At 46.1% G+C, this 22,310-nt stretch overlaps 1 protein-coding gene across 4 annotated transcripts; it reads right to left on the bottom strand.

The window, feature by feature from the left end:
• Positions 1-1,154: 1,154 nt before the first annotated feature.
• On the bottom strand, positions 1,155-18,631 carry Mtfmt (mitochondrial methionyl-tRNA formyltransferase). Of its 4 annotated transcripts, none has more exons than XM_076925809.1 (9): positions 18,388-18,629; positions 17,186-17,395; positions 15,008-15,130; positions 14,039-14,141; positions 12,804-12,879; positions 9,726-9,817; positions 6,318-6,396; positions 4,887-4,969; positions 1,155-1,583 (listed from the first exon to the last, which is right to left on the bottom strand). In XM_076925809.1, exons 1-9 carry the CDS (start codon positions 18,579-18,581, stop codon positions 1,383-1,385), a joined length of 1,161 nt encoding a protein of 386 aa, XP_076781924.1. In that variant the 5' UTR covers positions 18,582-18,629; the 3' UTR covers positions 1,155-1,382. The 4 variants fall into 4 exon arrangements, 2 of the variants coding, with proteins under 2 accessions (XP_076781924.1, XP_076781926.1); XM_076925811.1 differs by having other exon boundaries at positions 1,324-1,629; positions 18,388-18,630; XR_013107670.1 differs by having other exon boundaries at positions 1,529-1,583; positions 12,698-12,879; positions 18,388-18,631.
• Positions 18,632-22,310: the final 3,679 nt, after the last annotated feature.

The following is a 22,310-nucleotide window of genomic DNA, read 5'->3' as shown; positions in this document are numbered from 1 at the left end:
GAAGTTTCTAACAGAGTCTGAAGTCTACGGTTCCTTCTTAGCTCTTTCCCTCTGTCTCCTCCCTTCCTTTCTTTCTGAGGCAGGGTCTCTTGGTGAGCCTGGAGCTCACTGAACTACACTGGCTGGCCAGCGGGTCACTGGGATCCATCTGTCTGTGCTAACCTAGTACTGGGGTTGCAGGAGCATGCCGCCATGTCTGGCTTTTATATGGAAGTGAGGGATCCAAACTCAGGTTTTTATGGTTTTTTTTGCAGGCATTGTACCCTGAAGTTATCAGCCTAGCCTTTTGTTTTTAACTCAAATTAGAAACGCAATCTGCTCTACTCAGTTGACCCACTAAATGTTGTTACTCTCATCCAGAGAGACCTTCAGACATAGCCAGAGTACTTAAGATAAGGCCGCTCTATGGTTTAGTCAACTTGAGAGGTGACAGCAAACATTACCAATTATTAAGTGTCCAGTAAGTGCTGGGCATTTCCTGTATATAATACCATTCTGCAAGGCAGTTATTTATTACCCATGTTATTAAACTAAGAAACCAGAGCTTTAAAGATTTAGGTAGGTTGTCCCGAGTCACTCAACTCAAAGTTAGCCAGCAACAGAGTTCTTTTTCATTTGCTTTTGTTCTTAGACAAGTTCTCATGCACCCTGGCCAGGCCTCAAACATGCTTTGTAGTGAGGCCTTGAACTGGTCCTCCTGCCTTCATCTTCCAGGTACTGGGACTATTGGGCTGCACCACCACACCTGTTTGTGTGCTCTAGAGATGGGACCCAGTGCTGTGTGCACACTAGGCAAGTATTCTGCCTACTGAGCCCCACCCCAAGCCTGAGTCCAGTTTTAAGTCTGGGGTAAAGCAAACTTTTTTCCAGCAATAATAAAACTCCAAATAGGAATGTCTTGCAGAACTTGCAGACAGCTGAGGTTGGCCTTCAAGTGTTGATGCTCCTGCTTCTGCTTTCTGAGTGCTGGGACTACAGGTGTGCACCACTGCCTGGATTGTGAGGTGCTGGGATCAAACTCAGAACTTCAGCAAGGCTAAGCAGGCACTCCTACTGAGGCAGACCCGCAGTCCATAGACACAGAGTTTTAAAACACTCTTTTAGAATTTATAAATACCACTTAGCTGCATCACTCTTCAAAAGACACAACCTCCTTTAAGCTGAACATTATAAATACAAATTTTATTTAAACTTCTTGTGTTAATTCAAGTAGAAAAGTCCACTCTTAACTGCTACACACAGTGGAGCCCAAGACCTCCACCTCCTGATAACCATTTCTCTTTCTCCCACGGTGTCATCTTCTTCCAAAACCACAGCAATTGCTTGTAAATAAAGCTTTTAATAAGTTAGAAGTGTGTAACCGGTCCTTGTCCGTTGTCCTCCTAGTGACTTACTGCACTGTCGCATAGCAGTGACTTGGTTTTCTGCTGCGTCTTTGCTGGAAGTCTGAGAGTCTGAAATCTGCACTGGCTTGGGTGAGCGTGGGAGTTTTTCTGGCACCACGCATGCAAATATCCATTGTAGAAATCAGTAGCTGTTAGTGTTTTCTTAAGCATCACTGAGCGAACACCGATCCAGCCATCCTACAGGACAGAGAGCAGACGGACAGTAGGACAATGGGGACGAACGCTGGAAACAAAATAAACCGTACTTTATAAACCATGTCAGGCGTGGTGATGCAGCCGTTAACCCCAACACTGGGAGGCAGGCCGGGCTGATCTCTGAGTTCAAGGAAAGCCCTAGTAAGGCCCTATCTTTTAGAAACAACAACAACAACAAAACCTCAAAATGTTATAGAAACAATTGCTGTTACTAATCAATCACCTAGCTGCAGAACACGCTGTACTGGATGACAGGTAATGCCGTCTCTCTAAAAGTTCCTCATGAAGGAGCAGTGACAACTGTCCTGACCTAGTTCAACAGAGGGAAGAGAATACAACAACCCAAACATAACCAGTCACGGCCTGAGAGCTGGCTCACCAGTTACAGAGTGAGCTCTGCTCTTACAGAGGACCAAGGCTGACTCTCAGCACCCACTATTGGGCAGCCAACAACTGGCGGTAACTCCAGTTCTTTGGGGATTCAACACCTCTGGCCTATGTGGGCACTTGTACTCACATGCACATATCTACACACACACACACACACTTAGACAAACACACACACACATAGACACGCACACAATGTTTTAAATCTAAAAACAATAGATTTGAAAGGTAGGCAAATCCAGTGTCAGCCACAGGTTAGATAACCAACGCTTGTGGTTGGTGGGTGATTTTTTTTCCAAGGTTACACAACTGATAAGAGTCTAGTCCACAAGCTCCCCCAGCTACAGCTGCTTCTGTGAGAGCCAAATACAGACAGAGAATATGTACATTCAGACTCTGGTGTGCTTCAGGGTGAGCTGAGGAGAGCTGAGCAGTGGGGGGGGGGGGGGGCTGCTCTGCACACACAGTCTGTGTTGGTACACTGGTCTTTCACACAGTTTAAAACATGCTTTGTGAGTACTCAAAATCTAGCAAAACTACCACAAGATAGAAAATACCCAAACCTGAAGGGATGTGGAACACTTCTTAGAAACATGCCATAGCTTTGCTAAACAATAGTCCCAGCCATTAAAAAATCCACTGCAGCAGCCAGGTGTGGTAGTGCACGTCTCCATCCCAGCACTGGGGAGGCAGTCAGGTGGATCTCTAAGTTCAAGGTCAGCCTGGTCTACAGCGTGAGTTCTAGAATAGCCAGGGCTACCAAGAGAAACCCCGTCATGAAAAACAAAACAAATGACAACACCTCTCCCCCCAACACACACACACATACACACACACACACACACAAACCCACTATGTAGCCCAGGATCAGGATGGCCTGGAACTCACTATGTGGCTCAGACAATCCTCTTAATACACAACCCTCCTGCCTCCACTTTCAGGGTGCTAACAACAGCAGGCTCTCAATCACTTTAAACTTTTAAAAGAAGCATTACCATTACTCTGTATGTGTGCATGATGGGGGGGACATATGGAGGTCAGAGGTCAACTCTGTGGAGCTGGTTCTTTCTGTCTACCTTCGAGTGAATTCTGAGGACGGAACTTACTTGGGTCATCAGGCTTGTGTGTCAGGAGCCTTTACCTGCTGAGCCATCCTGAGAGCCTTCTCCAGCCATTTTAGATTATTCAAAAAAAAAAAAAAATTGAGCTAGAGAGATGGCTCAGTGGGTAAACCATTTACCATGTAAACTCGAGGACCCAAGTTTAGATCCCCAGAATATACCTAACAGCTTTGGGGAGTGGAAGCCAGAGACAGAAGTCTCAAAGGCAGCTTATGGGGCTGATAACCGGGAATCTGCAGTGGAGAACAGAGGTTGGGTCTCAAATAAGGTGAAAAGCACAGACTGACCCCACACTGTCCTCTGACACGTGTGCTGTGGCATGCATGTGCCTGCATTCACACACTCTACACATATATACATATTAGAAACTTTCTTCTGGGCATGAGACAACTCAGTCAGTAGGAGCGCTTGCTGCCCAGCCTGACGAGCGTGAGTGCGCCATCCCCGGGATGGACATAGTGCAAGGAGAGAACCAGCATCGAAAAGTTGTTCTCTGCGCTCCTCTGAGCACATCTGTGAGGTACTTTCTTGACAGTTAATTGACACAGGAAGGCTGTGTAAGAAGGGTATCTAGGAGGCTGCAGAGGGTTCACTGATTAGAGCACTTGCTGCTGTTACAGAAGATTGGGGTTCCGTTCCTAGCTCACACGTGGTGGCTCTGTTACCATCCGTAACTCTAGCTGCAGAGGACCCAACACCTCCTCCTGACCTGTGTGGACATTAGGCATGCACATGTAAGCAAAAGACTCATCTGTGTAAAATAAAAAGGGAGGGAGGGAGGAAGGGAAGAGGGGAGAACGTGGCCTCTGCTTCAGTTCCTGCCTCCAGCTTCCTGCCCTGGGATCCTGTTTCTACTTCCCACAGTGACGGAGTAGCCTGGAAATGTGAGAGGAAGGTACGTTTTGGTCAAGGTGCTTATGCACAGCAACAGAGCCCGACGAGGACTTGGCCCTCGATCCCCGCTGTTCAGGACTCGTGCCGCGTGGCCACTCAAGCAGATGCCTGATCACTGGCAGCAGGTATCGGAGCTCACTGACTAAGTTAATGACTGAACGTAACGCCCAGAAGTCCATTGCTGTGGAATCTTCTTTTATTGGGCAGCAATGATAAAACCTTCATTACTTTTAAAAATCATGCTGGAGAGCTGACTGTTTCTTACAGAAATTAAATCGTTTTTTAGCTTAATCTGAGACTGAAAGTGCTGTCTCATCAGTGTGAAGAGACACCGTAACCAAGGCAGCTCTTACAAAAGAAAGCATTTAAACGGGGCTCGGCTACAGTTTCAGGGGTTCAATTCATTATCATCATGGCAGCATGCTCAGAGTGGAGAAGTAGTTTTTTATTCTGATTCACAAGTGGGGCACGGAGACAGACAGACTGTAGGCCTGGCATGGGCCTTTGAAACCTCAAGGCCCACTCCCCATGCACACTTCCTTTCAACAGGGCAACACCTCCTAGTCCTTCTAATCCTTTCAGAGAGAGGATGACTTGATGAATAAGAATTCAGATCTGTGAGTTCACGGAAGCCATTCTCACTCCAACCACCACAAATGGTAAAAGGAAAGCCTGGTATGATGGTACATACCTGCCATTTCAACACTCGGCAGGGTGGAGGCAGAAGGACCAGTTTTAGGCCAACCTGGGCTGAAAACTCAACAGTGAGTTCAAGGCTAGCCTAGGCTACTTGAGACATCATCTCAAAAGAAAAGGAAAAAGAAATACAAATTACAAATTTAGCAAAAGCAATCACAGTAACTTGAAGCTAACGTCAACGCACCTTGCAGTGAACTAGCAGCATCTGCGATGGTCTGTGGTACACCACGGAGCCCGGAGTCACAGCTTGTCCTGGTAACTTCGGATCTAAGATGGTGGGAAGAACACAAGGGAGATGATTACGCAACATCATGGTACTCCTTAAACATCAAAACTGTGTGTGCGTGCGTGCATGTGTCTGTGTGCGTGTGCGTGCATGTGTGTGTGTGTGTGTGTGTGTGTGTGTGTGCGTGTGCGTGCATGTGCGTGTGTGTACATTGTGTGCGTGTGTGTACATGTGTGTGTGCATGTGCGTGTGTGCGCATGTGTGTGTGTGTGCATGTGTGTGCGTGTGTGTACATGTGCGTGTGCGTGCATGTGTATGCGTGTGCGTGCATGTGTATGCGTGTGCGTGCATGTGTGTGCGTGTGTGTGTGCACGTGCGTGTGATGGAGTTCAGCAAGCTGGGTTTTACAGACATCCCCAAGCTGCCTGCCCCAGCCCTAGGTAAAGCATGGTACAGCAGTAGCCCAGGATGTGCAAGACACTGGGCTCATCTCTAGCACTGACAAAATAAATAAATAAATAAATAAATAAATAAATAAATAAATACTCTTCAGAGGCAGAACTAATGATGGAGGGACAGACACACTTAGCGAAGCCCTAACTCTGCAATGTAAAACCTCCTGGAGCCATGTGCTCCGGCAAGAGTTCTACACAAATGAGAAGCTACAGTCCTTGCTCCACCTCCCAGGAATCACCTTTGATGCTGAATTTGTCAATTCAGCACTGCCATTTTGAGAAACTAGCGGCCCAGCAGTGGAACAACTCACAGAATGTGAGACTTCCTCTGTGTGGTTGTTTGTATATGCTTGGCCCACGGGAGGTGTGGCCCTGCTGGAGAAAGTGTGTCACTGTGTTGTCTGGCTTTAAGGACTCCTGGATTTCAAGCTCTGCCCAGTGCAGAAGAGACCCTCCTCCTGGTTGCCTGCAGAAGACAGTCTCTTGCTGCTGACTTTGGCTCTTACAGCACCATGTCTGTCTGGAATGCCATGCCATAATAATGACTGAACCTCTGAAACTGTAAGCCAGCCCCAGTTAAACGTCCTTCATAAGAACTGCCTACACTCCCGCTCATCACATCCAGAGACTGCTCCAGGACCTCAGAAGAAACTGTAGTGTGAACGGCCGTGCTCGCTTTGCACGGTCCAGACATTGTCATTATTATATTCAACAGTGTGACTAAGTCACTCCACAGCCCCCCTCTGGGATGTATAGGAGCACAGCGACACTGCCTGCCAGCTTCCGGGTTCATGTGATGCTCGCGTAAGAAAGTACACGTGGATGAACACTGCGAGGGATAAGGAGAGCAACTGTGAGGTGTTGTCATTAGCACACGGAAAAATGACGGCACAGTGTAGTGAAAACAACTTGTCAGCTAGTCACAAGTCCACACCTGCAAGGATGGAGCTGTTAACTTCTACGAGATCCAGAAGTTTGACGGTGTTCTCCATCCAGAGCGTCTTCAATGGAACCTGCAATTGGAACGAAGGATTCATGAAGGAATGCACAGGCCCACAGCCTTTTGGAGACTGCCATATATTAACCCACTCTGATGTTTCTTCCATGTCCAGAGGGACAGGCACTCAGTCATCTAAACTGCGGAAACAGAGTCTGGATGACCCTCTGTGTCATCTCTGCAGTATGTGTAAGATCTTAAGTTTTATGTAAGAGTCAATTTTTTTTTTTTTTTTTGGTTTTTTGAGACAGGGTTTCTCTGTGTAGCCCTGGCTGTCCTGGAACTCACTCTGTAGACCAGGCTGGCCTTGAACTCAGAAATCCACCTGCCTCTGCCTCCCAAGTGCTGGGGCTAAAGGCGTGTGCCACCACCGCCCGGCGAGTCAATATTTTTAAAATAGTAGCCTTAATATGTCCAACTAAACATTTCTGCTCAGTTTGGAAGCAGGAATTAAGCGTCTGTGGTAAAATTTCGAAAGTGATAGAATTTCATACTTTCACAAGGGACAGCCACTGTTAAGAGCTTGGTGTGTATGCCCCTATGTTATCCCCTCACACCAAATGTTATTAGTACAAAAGCCTAGAGCATGGCTGTCAGGGCATGTGTGTGTCTTCTTCACCTGTGTCCATCTGTTAATTAATCACAGTTATAGAATCATATATAATACCTTTATAAAAGACATTTCACACATTTCCAATCTCTTGCTATTTCAGACAGCGGTGTCTTGCTGTTATAAACTGTGGCAGTAAGCAACTTTGTGTGGCTGCCTCAATAGGTAAATATATTTGCTACTAAGCCAGATGGCCTGAGTCCTGCATGAAGGCTGCACAAGATGAAAAGAGAATCAATTTCTGAAAGTTGTCCTCTGACCAACACATGCATGCCACGACACACACACATGTGCACACACACTAAATGTGATGAGAAGACAGCTTTGTAGAGACACCTTTAAGAACTTACATAAATCCCAGGACTGGGTGGTAGAGGCAGGTAGATCTCTGTGAGTTTGTGACTAGCCTAGGCTACATACTTATAGGCCAGATAGGGCTACCATCTCAAATACATACACACAAAACAATCAAAACCACAAACTGAGTTGTAGAACTGATGGTAGGAAACATGCCTGGTGCCAGGCGGTGGTGGCACACGCCTTTAGCCCCAGCACTTGGGAGGCAGAGGCAGGTGGATTTCTGAGTTCGAGGCCAGCCTGGTCTACAGAGTGAGTTCCAGGACAGCCAGGGCTACACAGAGAAACCCTGTCTCAAAAAACCAAAAAAAAAAAAAAAGAAAAAGAAAAAAAAAGAAAAGAAAACATGCCTGGCAAGTGCAAAGTCGAAATTCCACCCTCAGCCCTGAAGGGAAAAAAATCCAATCACAAAGAGATTCCTCCCAAGTCTGCCATTTAAGCAGGCGTGACGGTTATACCCAAATCCCAGCACTCAGGAGGATGCGGCAGAAGGAGCTCCGTGAGTTCAAGTCCACCCTGGCAGCAGAGTAAGATACTGCCTTAATAACAAAAGCAAAACCAACAAAAACTGGGGCAGTCTGTCTCTCATTAATTTATGAGAATTTTATACACATTTAGCAAGTTAGACTTTAAATTCTTGTATGATTTATAGATCTGTCTTCCAGATTGGCAATGTTGAGTCTTATGACTACTTTCTTTTCTGAGACAGTTTTTAATTTTTATGGATTTACAGTCACCAGTCTGTTCTCACATGACTTCAGTAGCTCATAACCATGTTTTAAGAGAAAGGCCTCTTTATACTTTAATATAATATGATTATAAAGTTATTTAACTCTGCTGTCTTCCAGTCAGTGTGTGTGTGTGTGTGTGTATGTGTGAAAATACCTAGCACATCTTTGTTTTTTTTTTTTTTTTTTAAATAAAAAGCACACAGCACTAGTTTAACCCTATTAACAATTTTCAGGTATATGATACTGTTAACTATATATTAACCGTACGTGTATACGTAAGTCTGGTTTATAATGTTGCTTGTTTGCTGCTCTATGAAGCCTTGGCTGTCCTGGAACTCAGTATGTAGTTCAGAGATTTGTCTGCCTCTGCCTCCTGAACGTTGGGATTAAAGCATGTGCCACCACACCAGGCTTAAGCAGTTTGATTTTTAAAATGCAGAAACAGGGCTGGAGAGATGGCTCAGTAGTTAAGAGCACAGGCTGCTCTTCCAGAGGAACTGGGTTTAAATTCCAGCACCCACATGGCCGCTCACAACTGTCTATATGTAACTCCAGTCCCAGGGGGTTCAATGCTCTTTTCTGGCCTCAAGGAGCACTAGGGACAAATATGGTACCAAGATATACATGCAGGCAAAACGCCCATATGCATTAAATCACGTAAAGGTAGGGTGGCCAGGCCTCCGTCTGAGACTGGAGAGATGGCTCAGTGGTTGAAAGAGCTCGCTGTGTAACCGTGAGGACAGGAGCTCACACCCCATCACCCACATAACAAGCCGGACAGCTGTAACTACAGCTCTGCAGTATCGAATGGCCTCTCCTGGAATCTGTGCGTGCACGTGTATGTGTACCCATGGCTTCACTGGCCAGAGCCAGCCAACTGCCCCAGTGGTGCCATTACTGGACAATGTGGAATGCCACCTTTACTATAAACAATATAAACAAACTGAACAAAAGCTGTCTGAAAACATAATGAAAATAAACATACAGGAAATAGTTTCCCTCGGTTTCTCTGAGCTCATCAGTTTCAGGCTGTATTTTGATGCTGATGTGTTAAGACATTATGTGTATGTATGGGAACAGGGGAATCGTGAGTTCAAAGCCAGTCTGGGTTACACTGTGAAACTGTCTCAAAAGGAAAGAAAGAAGCCAGGTATTGGCCATATCTGTAAGCCCAGCGTTTGGAAGGTTGATGTAGGAGGATGCCTGAATATGAGGACAACGTGGGCTACACAGTTCCAGACCAGCCTGGATCACAGACTGAGACCTGTTCTCCAAACAAACAAATGGGGTCTGGAGATGACTTAGCGGCTGAGAGCAAGTGCTGCTCCTGCAGAAGACCCAAGTTCAGCTCCCAGCACCAGATGCAGAAGATAATACTAGACAGAGTTAGAGGACTTAGAATCACTGCTTAGTGACTGTCACACCTAAGTTACTTGTTTTTATTCTCCTTTATAACAGCGGGTAATCAAACCTGGTTAGCAGATATTGTAGTGTGTACACTTGAAAGCACTTTGTGACTTCCAAGGCTATATCAAAACTTAAAGCTTAAGAAAATTTCCTAGGTTTAGTTTATAGGGTTCATCCCTAAATAAATATACCTAGGAAGAAAATAATGTGGTAAAAACACAATGTAACTGTTCAACTCACTATATCCCCAAGGGCAAGGTGAAGTCTGAGTACTTGCTCTGAGGTTTGCTCCTCCCACTTGACACAGCTGGTGCCAGCAGAGACCTTGGGGGCTGCAAGATGAGACACAAGAAAGAATGAACAGGGTTCAGTGTTCACGAACGGATACAGAGTCAGGCTGAATTACAAACAGAAGAGAATGGTCAGCTTCTCCACATGTCTAAAACGGGCTGCAACATGAAGTTAAAATAAGCAAACCTAACAAGTATTAAAGCATGAGGAAACTACTTTATAACCCTGGAGTCGAAACTCCAGAGAGGGAAGGCAAGATGGCTCAGCGAGTAAAGGTGCTTGCCTCCAAGTCTGACAACGTGAGTTCAATCCGTGGATCTTCTGCAGTATGAGGACCAGCTCCTGAAAGTCAATAGTGGGTTGGCCTGATGCTGCTTGTATTCTAATGCTAATATTGGGTCCCCAAGACCTGGTTGTCTTGGAGATGGTGAAGCGAGAATCTGTGTGACCTACAGAGGTGGGGTGGGATAGGGTGGGGTGTTTGGGGTTTGGAGGAGAAGCATGAGAGGGAATTACAGGAGGAAGGAGAAGCAGCCTCGGGTTAGGTGAGCCATAAAAACAGCCATGGCCCTGAGGGCTGGCCAGTCAGAGTTGAGAGCAGTAATTCGGGGTTATCCATAGCAAAGCAGACTCTAACAGCACAGAGGGTAGGTCTCTGCCCAGCTCTAGTGCTGATTAAGGCGTATTGTAAATATAAACGTTATGTGTGTCTGAACTGCGGGATTATACAAAATATCTCTAATAAGTGAAAAGGACAAACCAAAATCCTGATACAGAAAAAAACGGAACAGCAGTAAAATACCTCCAGAAAAAAAGAAACACAAAGCAGAGAAATACTCCTTAAACCCCCCGCCCCAAAAAAACATTAACATCACCCACAGGATTAATGCACATTAAAACTGCTCCAATATTTTGAGAGGGTTTTACTCTATAGCCAAGGTTGGCCTTGAACTGAAGATCCGTCTGCCTTGCTTCCCGAGCCAGCTGTGATTACAGGGAGGAACCTCACTGTCAACTTGGTCTCAGCTACTGGATCATGAACATAAAGTGACTCCAGACTGGGAACAACTCAGACCCCTCAGCAGGGCATCTGCTGAATAAACAGGACAGAGCCAAGCAACAGAGAATTCTGTTGAAGAGACAGAAACGAGGAGCAGGGTCTGGGGAGCCAGCTCAGTGGCTCATGGGACTTGTTGCTTTGGCCCCTGGCACCCACAAGGTAGCCCATGACCATCTGCAACCCCAGTTCCAGAATATCCTCTGTTGACCCTGTCCATATGTGGTGTACTTACACACATGCAGCAAAAAACACTCACGCGCATAAAATAAATCTTTTTTTTTTTTTAAAGAGAAAAATTGGGCTGGAGAGATGGCTCAGTGGTTAAGAGCACTGACTGCTCTTCCAGAGGTCCTGAGTTCAATTCCCAGCAACCACATGGTGGCTCACAACCATCTGTAATGGGATCTGATGCCCTCTTCTGGTGTGTCTGACACTGTCACAGAGTGACAGTGTACTCACATCTATAAAATAAATATAAATAAATCTTTAAAAAAAAAAAAGAGAGAGAAATCTAATTAAAGCAGCAGTGCCAGAGATGTATTGTTAACTACGAAAATCAATAAAAATAAATAAATCACATACAAAAAAACAGCAAATATCTTTTTTTTTTTAAATAAAATAAACAAAAGGCCAAGTGTGGTGCCGCAAACCTGTAATGCCAGAACTTGGGGTTCATAGGCAGGAGGGTCAGGAGTCAGCTCTATAGCAAGTTTAACACCAGCCTGGGATACATGAGACACTGTCTCAAAAAGCAAAAATTTTAAAATGACAAAGCAAAGAGAAAGACGAGAAGCAGAAACTGGGTTGGAAGGGAATCCTTTTCTAACTCTCATTGTTGTTATGATCTGGTGGAGACCTGGGCATTGTGCAAGCTTCCTTGGAGCTACAGCTCCAGACCTTTTCATGTTTAAAGTTTTTTTTCCCAAAAACTAGATTTTTAGGTGTGTTAATATATACTTATAATTCAGGTAATTGGGAAGCTGAGGCAGGAGACTGATGTCATTTCTCAGCTATCCTGGATTATTTAGCAAGATCTTGTCTCAAAAAACAAACTCAAAACATACCAAAAAGTTTTACATTTGGGGGTTAACTAATAAGGATTCTATTAACAAAAAAGAAAGATTCAAGCAGTCTTGAAAATGTGTTCCAAACCGGGCAGTGGTGGTGCACACCTTTAATCCCAGCACTTGGGAGGCAGAGGCAGGCGGATTTCTGAGTTCAAGGGCAGCCTGGTCTACAGAGTGAGTTCCAGGACAGCCAGGACTACACAGAGAAACCCTGTCTCGAAAAACCAAGGGAAAAAAAAGAAAAGAAAGAAAGAAAGAAAGGAAAATGTGTTCTTTGGATCCTAGATTGTTACTTGTTTTTAAATGAATATAGAATACATCTTTGGACATTTAGGAAGACCTGTACTGACTGGATGATGGATACTATCAGGACGTGTTTAATGCCTTTGTTTTTGTTGGTTTATTTTGTTTTAGGATTAACATTTTTTTTATTGTTTCATCTTATGTGCACGCTTTGCCCATGTGAATGTCTCTGCGTGTATCCCATAGATGCAGGGCCAGAAGAAGGCATCAGATCTCCTGGGACTAGAGTTACAGATAGTTGTGGGCCACCATGTTGGTGCCGGGTGTCTAATCTAGGTTGTCTGCAAGAGCAGCTGGTGCTCTTAACCACTGCGCCGTATCTCCAAGTGCATGCTAACAGAACTGGAGACGAGCGTCATCATTTATACTTGCAGACGAACAATCAAAATTTAAAATATATACACAAAAGATAGACACAGAAAGATCTGGGGCAAACAGAGGTGCTAAATACTTCTCAAAGCAAAAGGTTGGGGGAACTGTTGAGAGCTTACCAACCATGATCTGGAAAGCACACACAAGGCGGTGACGAGGGCATTCGGCCGCCACCATGACCAACGGAACCTTTACAAGAGGTGAGAGTGTCTGGCCTCCACTCACCGTATGTCACTCCCTCAGCTGGCTGCGGCCTTCCGTTGTTCAGACTCTCGGGCAAATTTCTCAAAACTGAGATAAGCTACAAATACAAAAGGAGAGAGAGAGAGAGAGAGAGAGAGAGAGAGAGAGAGAGAGAGAGAGAGAGAATACATTCAATAGGACAAGGCAGAAACATTACAGTTCAGTGCCATGAAGTAACCTATCCCAGTAAGAGTGGGGACGAACTGGCTTCGCCTGTAAGGATGCGTGCTGACGGGCGGCTACACCAGCTGCTCTGTGGAGCACAGGCACCAAACTGCTTCCTGGACTCACAGGCTCTTACTATCAGGCAGCCTGAGAGGAACAACTACACCGTCACCCTACGCCAGGCGGTAAGGCCTCACAGGAGCGTGCTCCAATCCTATCCCATAACCTACGGGTGCTGGCACTTTTGAAAAAAGTTCTGACGTGTTTGTAGCCCTCGATGTTGCGTCTGTGAAACAAGTGTCAGCAACAATCACCTCAGAGGTTGTTGGGAAGGTGCAAAAGAAAACTCACAGGGCATCTAGAACAATCTTGACAAATGGCAGCTTCCACAGAGAGTCACTTCTGAGGGAGTGCTCGGAGCAGGAATGTACTAGCCATACAGCTGGAAATGAAAGGCTCCCAGGGAGTGGCTGCTGGCCAAGTGGGAGAAGTAGGCCAGACGTGTAGGCTGGGGAGAATAAACCGAACACCTCACTATAGAATGACTGGAGGGGACCGCTGAAGATCACTTATTTTATTTGAAAGCTTTTATTAAACACCCACTCTGCAACTCAAGTTTTAGGAAGCCAGGAACAGGAACCACCCTGCTTGGTTGTTAAGAGAGGGTCTCATTAGCCTCCGAGACCTGAAGCACATGATTCTCCTGCCTCAGTCTCCTCAGTGCTGGGATTATAGGTGAATATGACCATGTTTGGTCCCAATCTCAGCCTTGATCTCTCTCACATTATTAACTATTTTACTCCTGTTTACAGTGTGTACAGAACCCAGGCGGAAGCCAGAGAACTTGCCGACTCAGTTCTCTTCTTTTATCGTGCAAGTGCTGGGGGTTGAATTTAGTTTCTCAGGCTTGGCTGCAAGCACCTTCACCTGCTGAGCCACCACACTGCCACCAACCCCATCCCCACCCCTACCAATGAAGCTTAAAAATGGCACATCATAAGATCTATATTGCTTAAGAAGCCTTCTAATGACGATGACGACACACACTGTACCATGTTGGCGCCAAGTTTTGACAACACTGCTTCCAACTCCTTTGACGTGCTCTTGGGAGGCACAGAGATGGTTTCCTGCTTGAGAATTGGGCCTATATCAAATCTGGGAAGGAAATAACAACAACAACAACAACAAAAACAAAACAAAACAAAACAAAACAAAAAAACCAAAGTAGCCAACATTATTATTTGTTAAGACAAATATACTTGTCTACATAACATAGAGACAGCTTTTGCAGGCTGTTAATCTGTCAGTCACTCGAGTCTGAAGTCACCCTGGCATACGGGAGACATTGCCTCAAATGTAAGAAAGGAGGCGGCCGTGCATGCCTTTAATGCTGGTATTGAGAAGCAGCTGCAGAAGGAACTCTCTTGAGTCTGAGGGCAGCCTAGTCCACATAGTGAGTTCCAGGCAAGCCAAAGACATACAATGACTCTATCTCAAAAAATCCAAAACAAACCCCAACATACACACACAGACACACACACAGACACACACACAGACACACACACACACACACACACACACACCACCAGGCTCCGAATCCATCTGTCATCTATATCTTTTAGACAAATCCAAGTGTTAAAAATTCCAATGACTGGGCTGGAGAGATGGCTCAGTGGTTGAAGCACTGACTTCTTCCAGGGGTCCTGAACTCAATTCCCAGCAACCACAGGGTGGCTCACAACCATCTGTAATGGAATCCGATGCCCTCTTCTAAGATGGTGTACTTACATACATAAAATAAATAAAATCTTAAAAAACAAATTCCAATGACTGATTTACAAGGACTTAAAGAGACTCTGTATGAATCTCAGTAGACACACGGCTTATGTTAGAGACCAGGGACACTCAGTGGCTATAAAGACAAAGAGCAACAGTGGGGAGTGACCCAGTCAGCTTACCCTGACCACTCCCCCAACCACAAAGGTCTCAGACACACACCAGTTTAATTTAATAAGTTCTACCTTTTGGGTCTAACTTGCATAATCGTCACGCCAGTGACCGTGTCTCCATGAAGCACCGTATGGATTATGGGAGCAGGACCACGCCACCTCGGGAGGCAACTGGGGTGCACATTCAGAATGCCACTGACAAGACAGAAGTTAGTACAGGAATTAGTTACTGCTACCAAACTAACGTGAGCTTTCATCATTAAACTTTCCGAGAGCCTGGTACGGTGGCACTTATTAATCCTAACATCTGAGAAGCTGAGGGGGGAGACTACCATGAGTTCCAGGCTGGCCTGTGACACAGACTGAGACCCCATTTCAAAACAACCATCACCTGGAAAATACCTGACAGTGTGTACTACCTGTAAATATATATATATATATATATATATATATATATATATATATATATACACACACACACACACACACACACACACACACACACACACATATCCCATAGGGTTAAAAGCACATGACCTCAAGATTGTATCACCTAAAACATAAATTCAGAGGCGAGTTCACTCTCTTACCATAAGCAACCAGTGAAACATAATTAAAAACAGAGCAAGCAGAGGCTGGAGAGACAGCTAAGTGGTTAAAAGGACCAGGGTTCTCAGCACCCCACACAGTGGATCACAACCATCTATAACTACAGTCCCAGGGGATCTGAAACCCTCTTCTGACCCCCCTGAACACCAGGTGCTACGTGGAGCACAAACATATTATGCAAGCAAAACACTCATGCACATAAAATGAGTCTATCTGTGCAAAAATGTTTTTAATTAAAACAACAAGGCAAACAGGTATACACACTAAAATACTGTGTCATCAAATAATATCCCTACCCAAACATTCGGTTGAGGGTGAAATTTACCCAAGTACAGACAGCTGTTACGTCTCTAGGCCATAGGCACAACCTTACGGAGCAGTGTCAGATACACCATCTCTTGTCGACTGAAATACCATCAGAAACATGAAGAGGTTTTCAGATAAAGGGAACAGTGCAGAGATTTTATTTCTTATTTTCTTCTCAGCTGCTGCTTCCTGAATGCCGAGATTAAAGGAATACATACGTACTTGACATGTAGAGATTTTGTTTTGTTTTTTCAGGACAGGGCTTCTCTGTGTAGCCCTGGCTGTCCTGGAATTCACCCTGTAGACCAGGCTGGCCTCGAACTCAGAGATGCACCTGCTGCTGCTGCCGCCTCTACCTTGTGAGTGCTGAGTTTAAAAGCAGACGCTGGGCCAGAGATTTTAAGGGAAGAAGATGCCTGCCATGTTCACCACACAGTCTAGCTGGTGGAGAATGAATCAGGAGAAGCCACAGCATCAGCAGAGGACCAGTGGAGGTCATAATGGGCTGACATGGGGCTTTGACCTTTAGACCAGGTGAGACCGAAAGCTACTGGAGGATTCTGAGCATGGCGACATGGTCTGAAGATGGGTCCTTCAAGGAACAGATGTGGCTGCTGGGTTAGCAGAGAGTCGGCCAACAGGGAGGGCCAAAGACAGAAGCAAAGGCCCCCTAGGAGGTGACTGCAGTAACACAGACAAGAGCAGACACAGTGCCGATGACAGAATCCACCATAATGGACTGGGCGTGGGACACAGTACAACTGAAGGATGACTCTGGGGTTTGGGGCCCAGCATCCAGAAGGCTGGGGTTCATAGTTCTTAGATCAAGTTCTGCAGAGTGGTTAGGTTTTCTCAGTGAGAGAAGCCAATGAGACATTCAAGTAGAGCTGTGGACAACGTGGGTACCTGGAGTTCAGGGAGAGCCGGGCTGGGACTGTCAGCATATACCTGATATTTAAATGGAGATGGATGAAAGCCAAGGAGTGGTTAAGAGTTTAATACATTCACTACTTTGTGCCAAAAACAAATCTGAGTTTTAAAAGAAGACAGTAAAGAAAACATAGTTTAACCTGGGCCTGGTGTTACACACTTTTAATCTATGCACTTGGGAGACAGATACAGGCAGATTTCTCTGTGAGTTTGAGGCTAGCCTGGTCTACATAGTGAATTCCAGCAGGACAGCCAGGGCTACATACACTGAGACCCTGTGTGGATGGATAAATAAATAAATAAATAGGAAAAGGAAATATAGTTTAAATTATGGCAATTTAGATGCTAGGGCCATTCATGAAAGACATGATCTCCACACTGTATTTCCTTGGAAGTAAAACTTACTAGGGAAATTTAAGAATTAGAGCCTCACTCAAAAGTCGGCCAAAGGAAGCCACTACCCCAACGTCATATTCTCCGGATCCCACGTCGGGCCACTCGTATACCGGGAGCTGAGACTGGATAGCATATTGCTTCACAGGGAGTCCTTTGGGGGATAGCGAAGGCACCGTGACCACCTCCAGTTTCTCAATTAACTTTTCCTCTTTGTCGTCTCTGAATCAGAAAGATTGGAAAAAAAAATAATTCGTCAGTGTCAGGGCAACAGCGTAACGCTAAACTACTTCACGCACAGCAAAGCTATTTTTACGATGAAACCCATGGTACATTTATTTTTGCAACCAACAAATGGGGCTTTACATTTAATACAAAAAGATTAAATTTTATCTTTTGTTGTTATTACTACTGTGTGCGTGTGTGCGGGCGTGTGCTACAGCGTGTGTGTGGAAATGAGAGGAAGTTTCAGGAGTCAGTTCTCTCAGCATCCACGGGCTAGAGCTCATAATGCCCTGTAACTCCAGCTCCAGGGGATCGGACACCCTCTTCCGGCCTTCACAGGCACCAACACGTATATGCTCAGAGACACACACGTGCAAATAAAATTTTAAAATAAGAATCTTATTTGAAAAGAAAAGTGTTTGCAGGAAGGCAGGGATGGGGGTGAGAGAACCGGGGGAGGAGACCTGTCAGGAATGATAAATAACCAGATAACCGTAAGCTGGGAGGGAAGTGGGGCGGTAGACAGAGCAGACTTGCAGGAAACGCTGAATTACAAATAACTTTCTCCCTAGTAGACAAGGTTTGTCAAACTGCATAAGTATTACACGCGCACGAAACTGTTCTAACTTAGAAATCTACTCATTTGAAGACGGTTCGTTGGAGGCTGTTCAGCAATAGAAAACACAGGTGTGTAGAAGGTAAGGCAACTGGAGGCCACCAACAGGACCGCTGGGCAGCCGCAGCAACACCGGGAAGGGACAAACTTCGGAGCCACAGCCCGGTTCAGCTAACCGGCTCCGCCCACGGCCCTGGGCACTGCCGGGCCTCGGCAAGTTCGGGTTCCCAGGCTGGGGGAGGTGGAGGATTTGCTCGCAGGTGCTCGCAGGTGCTCGCAGGTGCTCGCAGGAGCTCGCAGGAGCTCCGCGGGCCGGGACCCCCGCTGCCCTGGGGTCGCCGCTGCCGCCCGGCGTGGGACCCTGCCCCGGTACCTGGCGGCGTGCAGCGCCCGCAGCGTTTCCCGAGCAAAGTGGTCGGTGCCGAGGAACAGCACCCGCCAGGGCGGCTTCTCGCGGACCTCGGAGCCTCGGCCGCCCTTCACGCCGAACCCGGGAGGTGACTGACAGCAACAGCGTGGCCTCCTTCCCGCCAGCCAGCGAGCCCAGCAGCGCCGCGGAAGGAGCATCACCTCGGCCTGCAGCGGCCCACCATGCGCATGCGCGCCCAGGGGGCGGAGCATAGGGCTCAAAGGCCCAAGCACACGCAAAAGACGAGGCGTGGCCTGCCGCTTTGAAGGCGTGGCCTACTGCTTTGGAGGCGGGCCTGCCGCTTTAAAGGCGTGGCCTACTGCTTTGGAGGCGGGCCTGCCGCTTTGGGGCGTGGCCTGCTGCTTTGGAGGCGTGGCCTGCCGCTTTGGGGGCGTGGGAAGAACTTTGAGAGTACTTTGATGTGTGTTACTTTAGCCAAGCCCCTCAAAGAACCCTGCACACACACACACATACACACACAAGCACGACACTCATATGCATAAAATAAACCTTTAGAAGAAACCGTTTTTATTAAACTTTACAAATTAATTTTTAAAATGTATTTCTGTTTTATGTGCTTTGGTGTTTTGCCTGCATGTCTATCTGTGTAAGGGCGTGGAATCCCCTACAGCTCTGAGCTGCCACGTGGGCCTGGGAGTTGAACCTGGGTCCTTTGGAAGGGAAGCCAGTGCTCTTCTGGGCCACCTCTCCAGCCCCACAATTTTGTGTATGTCTGTCTGTCCCATGTGTGCACTTAGAACTGAAGTCAGTGTGTGTGTGTCCCATGTTCCTGCTGAGAACTGAACTTTAGCCACAGCTTTTTAAAGAAATATGTGTGAATGGTTTGCTTGTGTGCATGTATGCGCACCACATGTGTGCTTGTTGGAACTGGGGGTCAGATGTCTGTGAGCCACCAGCTGAGAGCCATCTCTGCAGTCTCCCAACCCTGCCCCTCCGCACCACCACCACCACCACAGAAAGAACTCATTTGAGAACAAACTGCCCATCCTGTCAGCTTATGAAGCCATACACATAATTTTCTCAGCCACTACAACTAATAGTTCTTACGCCACAGTTTACGTATTTTGTGTCCGGCATTTCAGTTAATCCTCATGTGATCCACCCAAGGGGGCTATTATCTCAACCGTTGTAATTGTAGCGACCCGACACCCAGTGCAGTTAAGGACTTGTCAGTAAGGTCCACAGTGCTGGAGGATGGCAGCGTTGGAGTAGGGTGGGATCCTGTCCCTCTAGCTCCAAAGCCATGATCTCAACCATTTGACCTAAACGCCAACCTTATCTGCTCAGCAACTCAGGATTCGCACTTACACTTGAGGAAACTAAGGCGTGCTCGCTTGTCCAAGGTCACTTCATGAGTCTAAGAGTCTTTAGAGCCTCGTACCTCACATGTGGGACGCCGTAAGGAAGACTGTAGGGAAAGGGAGGCGTGGGGCTGTCTGCCGAAGACCTCTGAAGACCACTGGTGTCAGACATGTGTTTCCAAGGCAGGTGACGTGGGCCATGCCTGTGATGCTGGTTCTTGTTACACAGCGACACCAGGTTCTACTCTCATCTAAATCCTATCACATGGGCTGAAAGCCAGAGGCCCTGGACCGGCCTTTAGTTTAGTTTTGAGTAACCCTGCTTCTGAGCCTTTGAGCATTCCACCCGCCTTACCTGTCCTCTCTTGCTCACTAACTGGCATCCATCTTCAGTGCTAAGACAACGCCCTCCCTAAGGCTTTGAACTCCTGCCTCATAGATTCGATATTTTTCTCCATGTGTCCCCTCAAAACTGAGAGGGGCTTTGTTTGCCATAGTTGAGGAAAGTTGTCCAATGTGTGCCCGGAGAGCAGCAAATACCTTGGCCTAACTACTGTCTTATATAAATAAGTAAATAAACAAACAAATAAATAGGAAAAGAAAGTTAAATGGTCTGATTATATAGAATGTAAGACTCAGATTTATATCCTGGTGATGATAATTGACTAGAGTTAAAAATTCCTTACACTTATCTAACAGGTCATCACATTAGTGATTATTACAGCAATAACAGACATATGACTAACACTTCTAGGAACATTTGCATACAAGTTTTAGTGTGGAAATGTTTTCGGTTCTTCTGGGTAGATTCCCAAAAGTAGAACTGTTATCAGGTTGTTCAACCTGAGGCCCACGGACTCCATGTGTCCCAGCATAGCTGAATGGGGCACAAAACAGTTAGATGACATCATCTTGTAATGTCAGAAAGTTTGGTGCCAGTGAGATGGTTCGGCAAGTAAATCTGCTTGTCACCAAGCCTGGGTCCCTGAGTTCAAACCCCAGAATTTACACTGTGGAAGAACTGACTACCACAGATTGGCCTCTGGCTTCCCACATGTGTCACGTGACATAGGCATAGCCATGTACAAACTCAAATAAATACATGAAAATTTAAAGAGAAAGGCCCTTTAAAAGGCCTAAGAGGACAAAATGGCCACGGATCAACTGGGTTCACCTAAAAGGGGGGCTGGAAATGAAAAAAGGGACGGAGGGCGAGAAAAGATGGAGCCAAGACAAAGTTCTCTGATCAAGGCTGGAAGTTTAATGTTCAGCTCTCAATTTAAAGGGAAAGCCCCACCACTGAACCCCTTCTTGCTTCAGCTGGAGATAGGTGAGGGGACCCATCCTTGGTCACAGTCGGGGGTGTCTCAAGGCAAGCTCAGCAGACAGTCTATGCTTCTAAGTTCCTGTAGCAGGCTGTATGTGCAGCCAAGGTGGGTAACGCCACCTGGGTCCTATTATTTTTGATCTGTTGTGGTAAACAAGGTCTTTCAGGCCTGCTCAAGGCAGTGGGGAGGGCACAACAAAAGGCATAGTTTACTTCTCTGGACTGTATCTCATGCCAATAGGTCTTTGTCCATTACAGAAGTCTCCGTGTGCTTCTGAGTTAAATAGAGCATCATTTACAATTCAGATTCACAAGCTGTATGAAATAGTCACCCCCAGGCTCAGTCACATTGTATTTATTAGGAAACCCTTCCAAAAGCGGAAGCTGAGCTAAAGAAATAATATCAGTGTGGGTGCCAGGGCTTCGGCTGGCATGCTTGTCTCTGCTTTGTTGGTCGCTGGCTTCCCTTTGTTTTTTGCTTTTGTTTTGTTTTTAATGTAAAAAGGGATGGGGCTGGAGAGATGGCTCAGAGGTTAAGAGCACTAACTGCTCTTCCAGAAGTCCTGAGTTCAATTCCCAGCAACCACATGGTGGCTCACAGCCATCTGTAATGGGATCTGGCGCCCTCTTGTGGTATGTCTGAAGACAGCTATTTTATGTATGTGCCCACACATACATAAAATAAGTAAATAAATCTATAAATCTAAAAAAAACAAGTGATCAATGAATCTATGAATCAGTGATCTAATGAATGCAAAGAGAGAATTTTTTTCTTTTAAACCAAGACAGATCTTCATACATACGTGTGAAGGCCAGAGATCACAGTTGCATGGCATTTACCTTGTGTTCTAAGACATGGTCTCTCCTCGGTCTTCAAATCCCTCATCCTGATATTAAAGGCATGTTCCACCACGCCTGGGTTTTTCTAAGCCTGGCATTTGTTTTTTTTAAATTCATTTATTTCACGTATGTGAGTACACTGTAGCTGTCTTCAGACACACCAGCAGAGGGCATCAGATCTGACTGCAGATGGTTGTGAGCCACCATGTGGTTGCTGGGATTTGAACTCAGGACCTCTGGAAGAGCAGTCAGTGCTCTTAACCACTGAGCCATCTCTCCAGCCCCCAAGCCTGGCATTTTTACATGGGTTCTAGGGAATGATGCTTGTGTGACAAACACTTGACTAACTAAGCGATCTCCTCAAACAACAGGACAGATCTTGTGCCAAGTTTAATCTA

The sequence above is a fragment of the Arvicanthis niloticus genome, chromosome 26 (genome assembly GCF_011762505.2).
Source record: "Arvicanthis niloticus isolate mArvNil1 chromosome 26, mArvNil1.pat.X, whole genome shotgun sequence".
NCBI classification, from domain to species: Eukaryota; Metazoa; Chordata; class Mammalia; order Rodentia; family Muridae; genus Arvicanthis; species Arvicanthis niloticus.
This window is presented reverse-complemented; position numbering and strand designations above follow the sequence as displayed.

Excerpts from the sequence above, each read along its gene's own strand:
- Mtfmt (XM_076925809.1), bottom strand. The coding sequence starts at position 18,581 with ATGCTCCTTCCGCGGCGCTGCTGGGCTCGCTGGCTGGCGGGAAGGAGG. Across the intron at positions 15,131-17,185 it reads CTAATTCTTAAATTTCCCTA|TGGCATTCTGAATGTGCACC; the intron begins GTAAGTTTTACT and ends CTGTCTTGTCAG. Across the intron at positions 6,397-9,725 it reads ACCTTGCCCTTGGGGATATA|GTTCCATTGAAGACGCTCTG; the intron begins GTGAGTTGAACA and ends TTCCAATTGCAG.